General features: G+C 35.3%; 1 protein-coding gene across 5 annotated transcripts in view; it reads right to left on the bottom strand.

Moving 5' to 3' along the window:
- Positions 1-18,322, bottom strand: part of Elp4 (elongator acetyltransferase complex subunit 4) — a 201,508-nt gene that overhangs the window by 113,544 nt on the left and 69,642 nt on the right. For all 5 annotated transcript variants that reach the window (XM_087911339.1, XM_085696733.2, XM_085696736.2 and 2 more), the window contains exons 6-7: positions 12,877-12,961; positions 7,652-7,840 (exon numbers count right to left, since the gene is read on the bottom strand). In XM_087911339.1, coding sequence (XP_087767465.1) covers positions 7,652-7,840; positions 12,877-12,961 — 274 coding nt within the window. The remainder of the gene's footprint in view (positions 1-7,651; positions 7,841-12,876; positions 12,962-18,322) is intronic.

Genomic DNA, 18,322 nt, shown 5'->3' with positions numbered 1-18,322 from the left:
TCTGTAGAGACAGAAACAGACAACATGAAGTGTAAAAATTTCAGCCATTTTTAACCAAGGAAAGCAGTTCAACAGACAGCGCATGGATGACGCACAGAGCGGCGGCAGTTTAGAGTATACCAAGTGCTGCTAATATGCACACAGCACAGAACACAACTGGGCACTGAAAGAACCCTAATTTATACTAAGATGGTTAAAATAGCTCTATTATTTGCTACTTTAAGGAAAAATAAACTACATTTATAGTACTAGACATATATAAAGTTACTAGAATTTGACATATACAGTACAAAACTTAAATGAGTTGACTACTGGTCAGTTCACTTGAAAAAAATCTTTTAAATCTTGTAAAAGTGCCATTTTTCTACAACCACTTTTGGGCCAATTAATATCTGAAACAATTACAGGTTGATTATTAGATGACAATATCTTGATTAAGAAAGGAATCATGAAGAAAATGACACCAAGAATATCTAGCTTATTTATCTATTAGTAATGAGTAGCTATGTTCAAGAGGTTATATCTGTAATTTTTATCCTTAAATATTCTCCTTATTAAAATAGAGTTTTAAAAATTATTTAAAACTGTGTATCTTCCTGTGTAGGTATATGTACATGTGTGCAGGTGTCTGTGAACATCAGAGGTATCAAATCCCCATGGAGCTGGAGTTATAAGCAGTTATGACTGCCCGATATGGTGGTGGGAACAAAACTTAGGCTCTAAGAGCAGTGTGCTCTTAACTAGTTACCCATTCCTCCAATACTCACTAAGTCCCTTTAAAAAGACACTTAAAATAGTTTAAGATATAAGATAAAATAGTTCAAAATATACCAATCTGTTCTATAATAATGAACACAACAATTACAGGTAAAAAATATTTTTCAAAAATTTGTAGTTACAAACAAAACTTTGATAATTCACCAAGCAGCTACATTAAATTCTTTAAATTAGGCATCATTCATTCATTCACTTATTTATTTGTTTATATATATTTGGGCATGTGTGTTTGTTTATTTATTTGTATATGGACACTCACATTTATTTATATATTTATTTAATGGGCATGCAAATTTACTTGTATGTATATGGGCATACGTGTGTGTTCATATATGGGCACACACATCCATATATTTGTCTGTCTATCTATCATCTATCTATCTATCTATCTATCTATCTATCTATCTATCTATCTATCTATCTATCTACCTACCTACCTACTCACCTACCTACCTACCTACTCACCTATCTATTTATTTATATGTCTATGGGCACATAACTGCCACGCCATTCACGTGGAGGTCAGAGTTGGTTCTCACTTTCCAATAGGTAGATTCTGGCAACCAAACTCAAATTGTTAGGGTCAATAGCAGACACCTTTATCATCTTATTTCTCATTTAAGAAGAATAATGATTTCTTACTTATTTGAAAATAAAAGACAAATTTAGAAGACCATTGGGGTTCACTTGCAAAATTCATATGAGTGATTTGAAAGGACAGCCATGGCTTGACTTGACTTAGCTGGTAAGATTCTGGCACTGAACCCAGATGGGAAAGTTTCTCTACAGACCAATGTTCTGCATTATTCACTTCAGTGGCTTTAAAGCTCTAGTATATTAATATTATTGACTAATATTAAAAGCTGTTAAGATAACATTCATTTTTCTTAAAAACTCATTCATTTTTTAAGAGATAGGGCTCTTTCTTCCTTTTTTTTTTTTTTAGACCAAGAAATGCATTTTTCTTTAGTATGAGCCCATTAGCAGTGGTTAAGTTTTGTTCAATGAGAAGCTGGGGTAAAAACTGCAAGAATCGTATCATTGGAAGACAGTAACTATGTGAGAAAAGTACTGGATACAGATATCAAGTGCCTAAACTCCAATGACAATAAATAAAAACATGCTGTAATCTAGTTTCAAATTTGCAATCTGTTCTAAAAAAAAAAAGGAATTTTAATCAGTCCAGGCCCTGAGATTTTGTAGCAGAGGCAGGGGTGTTCACCCCCGCATTGTCACAGCTAGAGGAACAGTTCCTTACCAAGTGCAGATTTGACAACACTGCTAACACTAGCAGCAGTGAAAAGTAAATATTCTTTGAAAGGAAAGCTGTGGGACAGGAGCAGGAAATAACCTTCCACTTTAATACAAGTGTGCCGGTGCTTACTTTCTGACAGTCTTAGGTTAAAGTGTTTTTAATATATAAAAAATACCGATCAAAGATAACCTGTCATGTGCTGTGTGAGAAGTAAACAAGCTATCAGAAATCTATTTTCTTTTTATTTTGCTTACAAAACTGTATTTAGGCACAAAACTAAGTGTTTATTTCCTAAAAGAAATATTATTGGTTCTTATTTTTCACAAGCACACAGCTGTCACTGGAATTGAAAATAAAAGGCATAAAATGTTTACATAATTTTGAGATGGATAATAAATTTCACCAACAGCTAAGACAATTCCCATGTATAAGTCAGAAAGAAACAAAGGTGTCATATCTGACTAGATACGGAAATTAAAAATTGCCATTTTAAAGTACTTTAGTTACTTTGCCACAAATAAATCTTGCTAAAAAGCATCAAAGGGAAAACCATTTGTTCTTAATAGTAAGTGTGTGTGTGCTGGGGGGTGGGGGGGCAGGAGTAGAGTGCTTAACATACTTGGAGGATAATAACCATTCATATACAAATTTATACGTTAAATTTTGAAAGTCAAAATATTCTTATAATGTAACATGTAGAAGAGTTTAAAGAGGTAGCTACTTTTCTTAGCTACAGCCTTTATTTCAGTCTGTGATAACTTTCCTCAACAAGAGTGGAGCAGCTACGCTGTGAGAATGTGAGCACCTGCTGTTATTGTCACTGAGGCTGTCTATGCCCGAGTCTGAGCGACCACATGCTCGGCTGTCCTCTCATCTCGCCATCCTCACCAATTAACTACTAACATGGAGGGCTGTACACAAGCTCTCAGGGGCTCTTTAACAGGCGTCTTGGCGAGTGGAACAACTACTCAGCAGGGATGTGGGAACGGAGTAAGGCTGCAATATAGGGAACTACTAGGGCTCTGCCCTCGTCACACAGAACCCCACAGTTCAGGATGTAACAAGAATCAGTCAGTGGAGCCACCTCACATACATTTCAGGACACTGTCTTTGGGTAGACACTAAACTATATTCTAGCAAGAGAGTTATGAGTAATGATACTTCATAAGGAAAACTATGCAAAACTACATGTATGTCTGAAGACATTCATAATCACTTGCTAAATACTTTTAGTCCTTTAAAAAATACTTAGAACTTATTTTTACACATTTACTTCAAAGTACGTTCATAAGCTTCTACTGTGCTGTTATAGAATTAACCTTTAATTCAAATGAAATAAAAATTTCAAGTTTAAAGTCGTGAGACTGAACATAAAATACTTCAAATTAGAACTTTAAAATCATCCTGGTTCGTACTGCTTAGAAGTATCATTACAACAATAAGTTAAAATCAGTTTTGAATCTATTATTTTCCCTATTTTAACTTCTCCCCCTCTTTTGCAATTTCCTTAACTATGTGTTCCTTCCCTACAATGAAATTAAACATGGGAAGCATGCCAAAAGTACAATAAAGGGTAACTAATCATTACTGTACATGTCTGACAGAATGCTAATAACTGAGATAAGAACACTGATTGGCTGTTTTACCATTCTAAGAGATGAAAATATTTTATATACTCTTAGTGTAGTGCTAATTTAAAGATGCTTAATTACATGACAAAATTTCCAAGGATATCAAACGACATTTCTTTTTCCTGACAGAAACAATTATCAGCATCAAAGCTCAAATATCCAACACACACACACACACACACAACACACACACACACACAACACACACACACACACACACACCATACAGGCAAAACAAAACAAAACACCAGAAAACTTCAAGACACCCAGAAAAACAAGAAAAAAAGAAACCCAAACCAAAACCAGAAATGCTTAAATTATTTTTTTGTTTTATCCTATCTTTTGTATTTCTGAAGACAGTGACTTTGTCGTGTTCAATACACTATCTCCATAGATACCTATGCATGCCTGCTGTATTTGAATGAATGAATGAGGGAGGGAGGGAGGGAGGGAGGGAGGGAGGGAGGGAGGGAATAAGCTAATCAGCTCTTAGTCCCACAAGCACCATTTTAACTCTGTCTTATAAACTTCAGAAATCGTACTGGTCATGAACACTGATGTGAGTCTTGTACAGTTTATGCCACTAAGAAATGGACAGCCGTTATCCGTGCTTCCTGGTGTGTCTTCAACCCAACCCACGGGAGGACACTGCCGAGTGTTTTCCATAAAAAGGGCCAGGGAACTGAAAATTCTTTCTCTGCTGTTTCTAACATGCCAAGCACGTGCCTCCCTCTGAGCTGCTCTCTCAATCCTTTCATTGCATTGACACACTGAACACTTTAATGTTTGAAAGGTCTAGCTTCAGATGATCAATTCTGAAAGTCTCTGTTGATGATGGCTAACACACACTGAATCCCTATGATGCATCAGGACTTGGTATTTCTCATCCTCTGAATTGGGAACTTTTGGCCTCATTTTATCAACGAAGAAGCTAAGAATGAGAAAATTAACCAAAACCAAGTAATTTATTGAGCATTTCCACCTGCAAAAGCACAGGATTATTATTTTTAAATCACTGAATACAATTCTGTCCTCATCTTCCTTAACTAGATTCTACACCAGCATCTTTATGAAACAAGCAGCGCAGTATGGCGGCGAAGCTAGCAGCAGCTAGCGAGGCGCTGCTCAGGCCTAACTTCTGCTGTGCATCTTCAGAAGAGATGACAGCAACAGCACGTAGTGGAAAGATTACATGGGCTACTATCTAAAAAGTTCAGGACCACAATTGGTCTACAGTAATTACTATACAAGTTCTTGTGAAACAAACTTAATCTTCCATTTTTGTATATTCATATGCTTTGTGTGTGTGTGTGTGTGTGTGTGTGTAAAGGGAGAAATCAACTTTGGTGTAATTCTTTGAGCACCAACCACCTTCCACCTTATTTTTTGGGACAGGGTCTCTCAGTGAGACCTGGAGCTGAATAAAAGTCTGTGTCCTCTTCTCCCGGGCCAGAATTCCAAGTGGGCATCACTTTACCTGGCTATTCACATAGGTCCTGGGGACCGAACTCAGATCTTCATGCTCACTGACTAAGCTACCTCTCTAGTGCTTCTGATTAAGCTTCTAAGCAAACTGCTACCAGCTCTTGTTCTCTATGCATTCCCTTCCGGTCTTTATAAGTTACCAAGAGTTTTATTCCTTACTTATATCATACCTGACCTGAACAAATTGGTAAGCTACATTTGATAAATTTATTGATATAAAAGCATATATATAGTTTTTAAGGCAGTTTTTTATAATTCACTTGATTATAAAGCAAGTTTAGAAACCTGCCACGTATGACAGCTTTGTAGAGCTGTGTGAGAAATGAGAACTGTTACAAGATGATGGGTGGTCTTACTAAGACCACTGTCCATTCTGAGGAGCTCAGTCATGCTGCTTAATTTTAAACATACCACCTGTCTGACCTTAAATCTGGTTATTTCTTTTTTAGTATGTTAAAAACATAAGTGTACACAATACTGTTGTACAGAGGTTTAAGAGTCTCTAAACATTGGCTATATGTTCTTGACATTCAACCACCTGACCTGTGGTGTAGATGGGCGGAAAACAACTGAGAGCATCACTGTTCTTCCTTGAAAAACAAGGGAAAGGAATCTGTCAGAGATGTCACTGTGGATGTGATCTTTTAAAGTAATAATCATTTGTAATATGATAAATAAAAATTTTTCCTTAAAAATTTTCATAGTCTTTTAAAAATAAATATAAAATTGTTATTTCACAACTGTTTTCTTTACTTGCAATTTTGCAAACGGAAACATCTATTCATCTATATATTTGTCCTTTGTCAGGAATGGAACTTTTTGCCTAATCTCTCACATACTCTAATTTGTTGAAGACTTTGCAATGATAATTCTGTATTTTAAAATACTAAATAGTAGCAGTGTTAGTCAAGAGCTAAGTTGTAGAGTTTTGGGACCATTGAGAAGCTATGTGATTAACTATAAAGATGGAAGGGGCTAGAATCTGAGGGTAAAAAAAAAAAAAAACGGGCCCTAAAATTTATCACCTGGACCACCTTGGAAAGCAGAGTTTAGAACTAAGCATCTCACAGGGTTGTGGTAAAGACCCATGAACAGAAAGATAGTGAGATGCCAGGGCCTCGTAAATAGCTGAAGCCACAATGCAGCTGCAGGGCAAGTATGGAGAGCTGAACTTTCATCTGTAGCTTCACATCTATCACCAAAATCAACAAGCTCACCATGTGTAACCAGGCTACTAATGAAGTACTTATTTTACAATAACATTGATGCACAATGAAAATATTACAAACATACACAGCATGCTTAACATAATTAGAGTAAGGGTTTTCCCTACAATATTTATAAAGATTCAAGATCATCATATTAATAAAATAAAAATACATAATATTTTGTTATTAACATAATAAAACATAATTAATGTTTAAGAATTATCTGTTAAAAGCCCGCAAAGGAAACCTGAGTTAACCTATTATGTTTTTAAAAATAAATTCTACTGGCCAATGAGTAGAAATCTCTTGGTATTTATGCTTCAATTTTCAGCCATAACTTTGACATATGTTGCTTTACTGTATATAATTAACATATAATTAGTGTTACTCATTGATATTTTAGTGCATTTATCATTTGCTGGAATTGCCTAGGTATGTTAGAACAAAGATATATATGCAGCTTCAATAATTAGGTATTAGAAATCATTTTCCAAGTGAGAATCAATATTCATTCAACTCACATTTACTGACCATCTATCTAGGAAAATTCAGGTGTATGCAAAGAAGGTTTTGCTCATACTAATAAAATATTATTATAAAGTCACATGAAGTCTGGCCTTGCCTTCATACAAGACTACAATGTATAAGATATTTAAGATCACATGAAATCACATGTTTGAAATGATAAAGTCCTTTGGCCAAAAAAAAAAAAAAAATCCTGCTGCACATGAAAGCTCACATCTGTAACTCAAAGTCCAGACTGCTTGGGATGACAGAGTAAAAAAGAGGACCAGTAAGATTTCATCACACATTTACTTAATGAATAATTAGAATGGTAGAAACCAGAAGCTGTTTAAAAACACAAATTAAAATTGTGCAAAAAATTCAAGAGGAATATATTAACTCATGAATACAAGAAATGTACAAAATAATTAGGAGAAAATAGGAAAAGTTCTTAAGAGAGGCCAAGATCAAAGAGACTGAAGGCTAATGGAAATGACCAATTAAAATCAACGAAACTCATCAAGATTTAAATCTTGTATTTCAACAGACTATTAAGAAAAGCGATGATACAAACTATATAAAAAAAAACTATGGCAAAAGCACATTGCTAAATATATACAAAGAACTTTAAAAACTGATAATAAGATTAACCAACAAAATGGAAAAAGAACCAGAGAATAGTCAAACAGCCAAAGAGCACATAAAACAATGGCCAGCATCCTTAGTGACGAAGGAAAAGAAAATAAAAATATCCTCCATGTCTCCACTGGATAAGGAAGACAGGGTCTTACCTGGATCAGATGTGTTGGCACTGTGATGATACAGACTGACAGTGAGGCTCTTAGAAGGCCACGGAGAACATAGAGGAACTTGGTAAGACTGTGACTGTTGTCACAATTTTCTGTACAGCAAATGTCATCTCCCCATAACGGAGAACCAAGGTTCTGAATTCCTATTCTTAAAATGTTTTTCTGTTTTTTCTAAAAGACAGTGAGAAGAAATATATGCATAAGTAGTTTATCAATACAACACTTCTTTATCTACTAGTTCTTATCTGAACTCACAGCATCAGGAAGACAACAGATGAGGTAAAAACTGATGCAATCTCGGCAAGAAGAGTATAAAGAACATACTTTAGATTAGAAAGTCGGGGACAAAGCCAGCCTGTTACACCAACAGTTCCAGCTACTCAGGATATTGGTGTAGGTCAATTGACTGAGTGTGGGTGTTCAAGGCCAGCTCAGCAACACAGCAAATCACTGTCTATCGATAAATGGAGAAATTTTGTTTTTAATTTTTATGAAAATTTGAATGTCATGATAATAATCAAATTTGAATTTTGTCTAAAGTTGAGGTGACTATGCTAAGAATTATGTTTGAGACAGTTAAAACGACAGATAAATACCATGTGCTGTAGTGCTAGCCTGTATTCCTAGCATTTGGGAGGTAGAGGCACAGAATCAACACAAGCTCAAGGCCGGAGATGTCTGCAGAACAAGTGCCAATGCACTCAGATGTGTAAAGTGAGAATATCTCCCAAAAACAAACAAATAAAAACCCCAAACAATAATAATAGCAAAACCCCAAAATAATATTAAGACGACAGAGGCAAAGATAGAGGAAAAGGTTAATTCAGAGTCTTACAAATGCATTCCCAGCATTATAAAACTCTACAACTCTTCCAGTAAGCCAGGGCGTCTGTATTTCCTGTCTAACTGTCCATCAACTGCTGTGTGAGCTTTTGTTTGAAAGGTGTTTACAACTTTTAAACTTTTTGGTTTTATACTTTATATTTGCCTCTAGTTTTTTCATGAAATTGTTTTTACTGACCTAATTTAAGTTCAAAGCTTTAACACTTAGCAGATGACTTTTAGAAACTACTGATCATTAAGGCTAAAATAACGGTGTAAATTTTTTTTGAATAAAACATTTTTAAAAAGCAAGGATACTCTGGGTGGTGATGGCACACACCTTTCAACCAAGCACTCGGAGGCAGAGACAGGTGGATCTCTGAGTTCAAGGCTAGCCTGGTCTACAGAGCGAGCTCTAGGATGGCCAGTGTTACACAGAGAAAAAAGATCAATAAGTATCCGACAATATATATTTACAAGTTCTGCTGTTTGGGTTATTCTAACTGAACAAATGTTTTGTAAATGTTTTCCTTAACAATTTAGCAATATTTCTGTGCACAAAACATGGGATATGCAAGTATTTGGAAGATCATTATTATATTTATGATGGAATAAATAAACCTTCCTTCCTTCCTTCCTTCCTTCCTTCCTTCCTTCCTTCCTTCCTTCCTCTTTTTTTTTTTTTTTTTTGTTTTTGAGACAGGGTTTCTCTGTAACTTTGGAGCCTGTCCTGGAACTAGCTATTGTAGACCAGGCTGGCCTCTAACTCACAAAGATCCGCCTGCCTCTGCCTTCTGAGTGCTGGGATTAAAGGCGTGCACCACCACTGCCTGGCTATGGCATTCTTTCTTAAAGCCATGATTTTAGATATGTGCCAGTTTAGATGAGCTTTCTCAATCTAGTAAATCTATTTTCCAAATAGAAAAGATAAAAATTGAATATGTGCATCCCCTTTATAAACAGAATTTATTGACGAAGGGTGACAGTGCAAAAGAATCTAAACATTCGAAAGTCTAAGATACAAAAGTATCTAGGTAGGGTAATAAAAAATGATGAGGAATTTGGACTATGAAGTAGGTGTACGGCTTTGTATATACAGTTATTCTTGGTATCCCTGGGGGGCTCTCTGGAGACTGCTTTAGATTCCAAGACCTATATATGTTCAAATCCTTTATATACAACAATGAAGTAATTACATATAACACAGATATCTACCCATCTACTTAAGTTATCCTGGATTAGTGAACTATAATACACAATACAATATAAATGAAATTATATAAACAGTAATTATACTGAGTTGTGTAGAGACCTAGGATGAGAAAAAATGTATATACTTAGTACAGATGAAAGTTTTCAGCTATTTTTAATATGTTATTATCTTGGTTTATAAAAAGTGTTTAATTGTATTTGTTTTCACCCAGAAAAATGAAGTAAAAGCATGTATGGGGCAGATATTAGAAGAACAAATACTGGGGGGGGGGGCTATAGCGAGGATTCAGTGGTTTAGAGTGTACGCTTCTCTTGCAGAGGACCCACCTTTTCTCCCCAGAACCTGCATGTGTAGTTACCAACTTGTTGAAACTCCAGCTCCAGGAGATCTAATGCCCTCTTCTAGCTTCTGAGGGCAACAGATTCACACACTTATAAGTGCATGTGTGTGTGTGCACGTGCATGCGTATGACACACACACATATACACACATATTAAAATAAGATAAACCTTACTACAATTATTAAGAAAAAGCAAATTTATATACAGTATCTGTGAAAAAAAATTGAGATGATACTTCCTTTGACACAAAACTTAAATTTAAGTAAACTGATAAAAACACAAGGCCTTGTTTATTGCTCAACTTGTTATCTCATGGTAACAGGCCTAAGTTAGTTTCTCAATAACAATGAGAAAATAGAAATAAGGAATAAAAGTTGGAGACATGGTTCAGTTGGCTAGTATGTGTAGTGCCCTGGATTAAAGTCCAAGCACAGTTCTACCAAGAAAAGAAAATAAAACCTTACTGAAATAACCAACTAACGGACACATAAAACAGAAAGAGGATGAAATGTGAAGGTAAAGGAGAGAGCAGCATTCAGAGACCTAGAGATTGGCCTTTTAACACAAGGTCACTACTACCGACTGTTGTAACAAAAAGACTTGCTAAATATTTAAAGATGCTTTTAGATATGGAATAAGGAGTTATGAATGCTTAGTGACTCTGACATATACTAGCATATATACCCAGAAGGAAAGAAAGCACTGAATCAAATAATGAATGAATGATAAAATCTTTAAGTGTTTGGTATACAGCACATTAGAATAAAAATGAGCATAACACTTCAACATAAAGAATATATTTTCATAAATAATGGTAATTGCAGAAACAAAAGCGGACACTCTTATATCTCAGATGCTAATTTTTAAAAAAATGTAGCCGATAGTTACACAGTAAATATATTTATGCCCATAAGAATATCTAACGTTTAATCTAGTATGCCAAATTAAAAAAATCAATGTCCAAATGATGTTATGAAGTAATTCTTAAATGCTTCCACCCACAAATGTTTACAGATGAGCTATACAATTTAACTTAGTACCAAGGTTAATTATATATTATAAAAAAATAATAGTCTGTGTTTTAGAGTATATTTTAAGTGTCTTACTCAAATATATTTGAACGAGCACAGAAGAGAAACTTCCCACTGAAAGTAGGACTCTTTCCACATGAGAACGTTGTGACTGGAGAAGACTACTGCTTAAAAGGAGCACTTATGGAGTGCTCGCCTTTCCTGACTTGTCTGCAGTGTCTGCGACCAGGGAATATAGCAAGCAACACACTTCATGATTTTATAACTTAGTAACTATGCTTTAGTTTTAATAAACAGGATGTTTACTTTTATAATGACTTATTGGTATGTTTAAATTTAATTTGAAAACTTTAAGCATTTTTTGTTATTCACTATAGAAATGTTTACCCAGTTTTTATGAGAGTTAGCTGTTATACAGCTTCTCACCATCAGGGAACCAAATGTGCTCCATTTTATTTTCTATCATATTTCAAGAATAAATAAATTGTTTCTTGAAAATGGTGTGCTTTTTCCACACCCAAAGAAATGAAGAACCATCTTCATTATGTTTCAACACAATGCTACTTATTAGGGACTCTTAGCAGGTTGTTTCTAAGGGGTGTATGCATGTATTCCTTGGCAAAGAGTAATGTGATTTCCTGCTACTTTTTGTGTCTTTTAAATTTCTTGCTTTCAGAAGAGGTGTCATCATTCTGCAAGAACAGCAGCTTTGCACACTGCACCATAGGAACTGTTATGACATGCCTGTTTCCATAGCTACCACCGCAAGTGGGGAAAGGTGTCTGTCAGGGACCAATTTGCCTCTCCAGATGCACACTGGCACCAAAAGAAGACATGGCACCCATAAATCTTAGCTAGGACCAAAAATTGCAGTAATAAGGAAAAGAGTAAAACTGCATTAAATACTAGTGGTCACTATAAAGACTATGGGAAACAGTAAATGCTTTCCAGATACACATACATATTTTAAGCCTGCTATTAAACTGGCAATAAAAATCAATTTAAAAATTATTTGTCATTGAGAAACTGTTAAATATAGCAAGTAAACTGATAAAAAATTTAAAATCTATGAACTAAAGCAAATGTAGATAAAGATGCTAAAAATTAGTTTCTAGCTTCTATGTCTTCATTAAAAAATAACTGCTGTGGAGATACACTTATTAAAATAACATACATATCTTAAAATAATACAATAATATAAATCCTTTAGTGCCAAATGCAGTGATAATCACTAAGAAATATCTTTGGAAGGCATGATGTTTAACAATAAAGTTTCTTTACTTGTTTAAATTAAACTAAGTGGAACATCTTCAGTAGTAGGAATTTGGAGAAAATATAAAATCAGAGGTACAGAGAACAGTTATAAAATATAGCAAAAATATATCTTTTATTCAGCAAAACAATTCAAAATGTAATGTAACAAGGCATAAAATCTTGTGATAATTCTTACACATAAAGCAATTAGAATTAAGGACTGAACGACAGAAATATGAACACTTTAAAAAGAAAAATATGAAGTTTGTAGTGTTAGAAGCAACTAAAAAGCATAACTAGCTATTAATCTCAGAAGCTATACATAGGTATTTAAGGACAATCAGCAATGACAAAGCATGAGACTGTTTTGTGTGCATCCTGAGAACCCAGATAAAACTCTGAATACACATGAATACTTTCTACCCACTTACAATGTCTGTGAAAACAGTGTGTACATTATTGATTTTTCTCAGCCTCTCCAAACATGCCCCAGAGATTTGAAAACAATATTCTATATATGACTAAAGAAGGTTGAAGTATTCATACCTGGGGATTAGATCCATCAAATCCTTCAGTATAAATGATGTTCTGAATGAATTGAAGCAGGTTCATGTAGCCTCGAGACAAAGAACTGTTGGTAAGAAGTGGTTCAAATACATAAATGGGCTTACTACTAAGAAAGTAAAATATTTATAACAATAAGTAAATAAGTAAAAATATGAATGTATTGGAGTGTTTAAATATACAAGAAAATGCATCAAATTAATGTCAGACAATCTAAAAACATTTAGACAACACCGTAAAAAGGGAGTGAGTTACATCATCTTATATTAAATTGCTTAGCTTTTGACATTATGGGAGGATAAAAATCTGTAGAGACTCAGATGACTTAATTATGTCAGGCTTAGTTACCTCCAAGAAAATTAATGATTTAATGAAGCAACCTAAAAGATGAAGCCACCATAGCTTTTCAGGAGTAATCATACATAATTAACACATAGTTAATGAACTGCTAAGTCGCACACTCCCAAATCAATGTCCTGATCACCTGAGCTCATCTTCCATCAAAGTTTTAATTTTCGTAGAATAAACTGGTAAAATAACTTAATGATTTGAATTTTTAGAACACGTGAAGACAAACAACATAATCTACTAAATTTATTGTTTATCCATTTCCTTTTTCAAAGAAGATGCAAAAATAAATGCATGGATTGAGGAAGACATCTTAAGTTATTTCTCACATGATGCAAGCATTGTTTATTGCTTTAAAAACAGTAAAACAAATTTTTAAGGTGCATTTGGGACTTAAAAAGAACACTTGAGATAAATCCCCTGTAAATGTTGTGTGATATTTCAGGGAACATTTAAAAAGAATGAAGAAAACCTGCTTCCTGAGTAAAGTTAAGAAGTGTAGTAGCCCATTTGTTTAATCTGCAACATCAATAGAAGTTGATTCAGCAAAAATACATGTGCATCTCCATACATGTGTGCGCTCCTGAACAGCTGCTGCTGATTCCAAAATCCCTATCTTGCAGAAACAGAGTAAACACAAGAAAAAAAATGCTTCCTGCACAAAACAAATGTGACTCCAGGAGATGATGGGCTGCAGAGCATGGGTATGTTTCCTATCGTTACTGCACCCTTTCAGGGACAACACAGGCTATCGTGGACATGATATTCTACTATGATGGGAAGAACTAATCTATAAATAACACTATGAAAAAGCAATTCTGTAAGTGTCCTGGGAATGTCCTTCATTTCATTCATGTTGTAGAATACAAGATTCCTTTTCAAGGTTAAATAGTATTCTGCTACATATTTGTGTGTATAACAAATTTTCTTCATTATCTGTTGATAACACAGGCTAACTCTTTATCTTGGCTGTAATGAACAGAGAATGCAGCTATCCCTTCAATACACTGAGTTTATTTCGCTAGATATAAGTACACAAGTAGCACTATTAGATACATTAGTTGTACTCTGAACTTTGTGATGAACTGCCACACTGTTTTCTATGTTTATACTAATTTATACATCTACCAACAGCATACAAAGATTTCTCTCTTTTATGTTTTCACCAATACTTGCCCTTTATTTTGTTGATAAAGCCATTATAATGGTTGCAAGGCAACATCTCATTGAGGTTTTAATACACATAATGATATATAAATGAATGAAAATATATATAATTCCATAATATTGTAATGATTAGTTACTAGCTTTTTGAGATTTTTACCCCATTGATTTGCTGTCTACTTGTATGTCTTTTTTTTTAGAGTAATGTCTACTTAGATCCTTTACCTGTTTTTAAAAAAATCAACTTTCTTTGTCACTGAACTGTTTCTGTTCATAAAAATTTGCGGTATTAAGCTCTTTCATATGCTCTCTCTCTCCTTCTCATACCGCCCCCTTTCTTTATATTGTCCCTTGATCTTGTTCAATGTTTCATTTTGGAGAATAAAGTGAAGGCATAAAGCCAATATATTTTAATCATTTTACTTATTTATCATTGATATAAAATAATCCACTGGACAATGATACTTAGAACATTTTAAGTAATAAATTTCTTGAGTTAATTGAAGTTCTTAGAGAGTAATCTTTTGCAAAAATAAAATTAGGAAATACATTTATATATACTAATCATGAATATTATCTTCTGGATGAACAAAATTAAATAATTTAAAATGGGATTAGGGCCTTACTAAAATACTAAGTACTAATGGTTACATCACATCGTTGTCCAATATTTATATAAACATATACACATATTGATAAAAATATCTTCCATTTCTATTGGAAATTTTGGCTTTATTGTTAGTTCTCCAACATTGAGAAATTTTATTCTCTCTCTGTGTGTATGCATGTGTGTGCACATGTGTGCATGTGTCTAGTGATAAGAGTTTACAAATAAGACCCTTGCTTTGTTATTACTGTTTCCAAGCATTTTTAAATCTATAAGTAACTGTGTATAAAAGTTTCCATTTCCGCCCCCCTCCCAACACCCTCCCACTTCCCCCACTCCCTCTCCTCCTCCCTCTCTATCTCTCCATCCCTAAGAGCAGTCAGGAATTCCTGCCCTGTGGGTAGTTCAAGTTCCTCCCCCCTCCCTCCAGATCCTGGAAGGTGAGAGGCATGTGTGTGCACATGTGTGCATGTGTCTAGTGATAAGAGTTTACAAATAAGACCCTTGCTTTGTTATTACTGTTTCCAAGCATTTTTAAATCTATAAGTAACTGTGTATATGTTTGAGCGAGTTCAGGTATGGGCGAGTCACAAAAATCCAGTACATGCAGAGGAAACAAGTCCCAGTGTCATTGTCAATGGCTTTTCAGAAAGACTCCGGACCAGCCACATTCAGAGAATCTGGTTGGATCACGTGCTCGTTCAGTCCCAGTCCAACTGGCCTTGGTGAACTCTCATTAGATCAGTCCCCTTGTATCAGTGGGTGATCGCACCCCTCGCGGTCCTGATTTCCTTTTTCATGTTCTTCGTCCTTCTGCTCCTCATTTGGACCTTGGGGGGCTCAGTCCGGTGCTCCAATGTAGGTCTCCGTCTGTATCGCCATCCATCGTCGGATGAAGGTTCCCTCTGGTCTTGCCTTCTTTGCTCACATTCTCTTTCCTTCTGCTTCTCGTTTGGACCTAGGGAGTTAAGTCCAGTGTTCCAATGTGGGTTTCTGTCTCTATCTCCATAAGCCAGACCCAAAAAGAGGAATATGGTATGTATTCATTCATAAGTGGATTCTAGACATAATTAAAGGTCTTTGAGCCTATTATTCGAGATCCTAGAGAAGCTAAATAAGAAGGTGAACCTGAAGAAAATCATGTACTTATCCTCCTGGAGATTGGAAATAGACAAGAGTCCCAGGTAACCTCGGGTGCATGGGGGGGTGGGTGGGAGGGTTGTTGGAAGGGGAGAGGGTTAGAGAGAAGGGAGTAGGGGAGGAATGGGGAAAGCTCGGGGGACTGGGATGGGGGGGAGGGAGGAAGGATGGATATGGGATCAGGGAAGAATATATCTCAACTAAGGGAGTCATTTTAGGTTTTACAAGAGACTTGATTATAAATGGGATCCCAGGTCCAACGAGAGATCCCCGGATTGTTCTCTGGACAGAGGAGAGGGTGCCTGAACCGCCTTGGCCCATAACCATACTGATGAATACTTTGCTTATCACCATAGAACCTTCATCTGGCAATGGATGGAGATAGAGACAGAAAAATCTTACAGAAAATTAAGATTATTATTCTCAAAAATTATCATCCATAATTACAATGAATTAAAATAAAGATGAAGCACCTTTTGACGATTTTGAAAGTAAACTGGAAAATAAAGTTTATCTTACCAAAGCTCTATTGCATGTATAATTTAAGGACTCAACTATGACAAGTAGGAAGCAACCCTATATAAGGCCATTGGCACAATACATGTCTCACCTAATTGTATAAAATACTCTGTTGAGCTAAAGTTCTATTAGCATATAATTTGCATGTGATTCCAGAGATTGTAAAATCTTTTCACAAGTAATTTTCAAGTCACAAATTTCATTAGGATTACCCTGAAGGCTGTCATTTACTGACTTTTTGTCTCATGCTTTTCACCTAACACTGAGTCTGACTAGGGAAGCTCAACTAAGAAAGAAAGATGCAGAGTCTAAGATCACATTCAAGACTGTGAAGATGAACAATGACCAGCAGAGACCTCTGGATCAGAGTTGGAAAAATACTTCATGCCATGGCTAAGCAAACCCATTGGCATGGAGACTGTTAAGTGAGGATATGATCTTTATGAAAAATAATTCAGAAAATGAGAGGAATTATCAGATTGTGTCTCCTCCAGGACCTACCAGAGTGTGGGGTATCCAGTCCTGGTCATCACTCTACTCTTCAGTGTCTTCATCTTCTCTCTTATCGCGATACATTTGGTAGCATCCTAATTAACTATTTTGTTTCATGGACATTCTGTACCTTCATTATCTTCTTCTTTTTCATAGCAAAGTTTACCAGCAAATCTATTTTGATTAATAACTACAAATTCCAAGAGGCTAGTGAGGTAGCTAGAAAATCTGAATCTCCATTTTTATTCAAACTTCCAGTATCTTTTCGTTCATCATACTCATGACCTGAAAATAGAAACAATCAAAGCTACACCTAGTCCTATATGTATCCAGAAGACACACTCGCTATTAGATGTATCTGTCCACCTGCTGTAGTTGGGATATTTCTGTCTCCCCAGATTCCTATTCTGACTTTGGCATAAATAATGTTAAGAGGTGGGATCTTTAGGAGGTGACTGGATCATGAAGATTAAGGCCTCATGAATGGGATAAGTACCCTTATAAAAGAGACCTCGAGGAGGCTGCAGCTCCTTCCGCCATGTGAGTTGACTGACAGTTCCGGCATCTGTCTTTGGAGAAAATCTTCACTAAAGTGTAATCCTGCCAGAACCTGAGTTTGGACTTCCACATCCTTGGCATGATGAGGAGCAGACATCTTGGTTCAAGCTACCTGGTCTGTGATATTTTTATTGTAAAAAGTCCAAAGGGAATAGATCCCACCCATCATCGCCTGCATAATCTTTAGGCATGTTACCGCATGAACTATCTATATCTAACATCTCTCTCCTGAGCTGTGCACACACCTGATTCTGGCAGCATTCTTCTCTCCCACATCATTATGTGCCTTTCTACTCATTTCATGTAAGTAAACATACCCTCTCTTCACCCAATAAAACAACACTAATCCTATTGCTTCTGCCAGATATGACTCTTTTTGGCATCAATGCACCTTGAATTTTCAATATTTGATATTTTTAGTCAATTCGCTCCTTACATTTACATATAAATTCAAGGAAGCTTTACCACCATCATTCAATCAAGACTTCTTTTATTATGGTGAATGATCTCAGTGAGTTTTTTCTTTTTACAGCAATTTTAAGATTTTATATATATATATCTTTGATGTCATTGTTTATGATAAATTCACAGAAATGGATT

This window comes from Myodes glareolus, chromosome 10 (assembly GCF_982192425.1).
Source record: "Myodes glareolus chromosome 10, mMyoGla1.1, whole genome shotgun sequence".
Classification (NCBI taxonomy): Eukaryota; Metazoa; Chordata; class Mammalia; order Rodentia; family Cricetidae; genus Myodes; species Myodes glareolus.
This window is presented reverse-complemented; position numbering and strand designations above follow the sequence as displayed.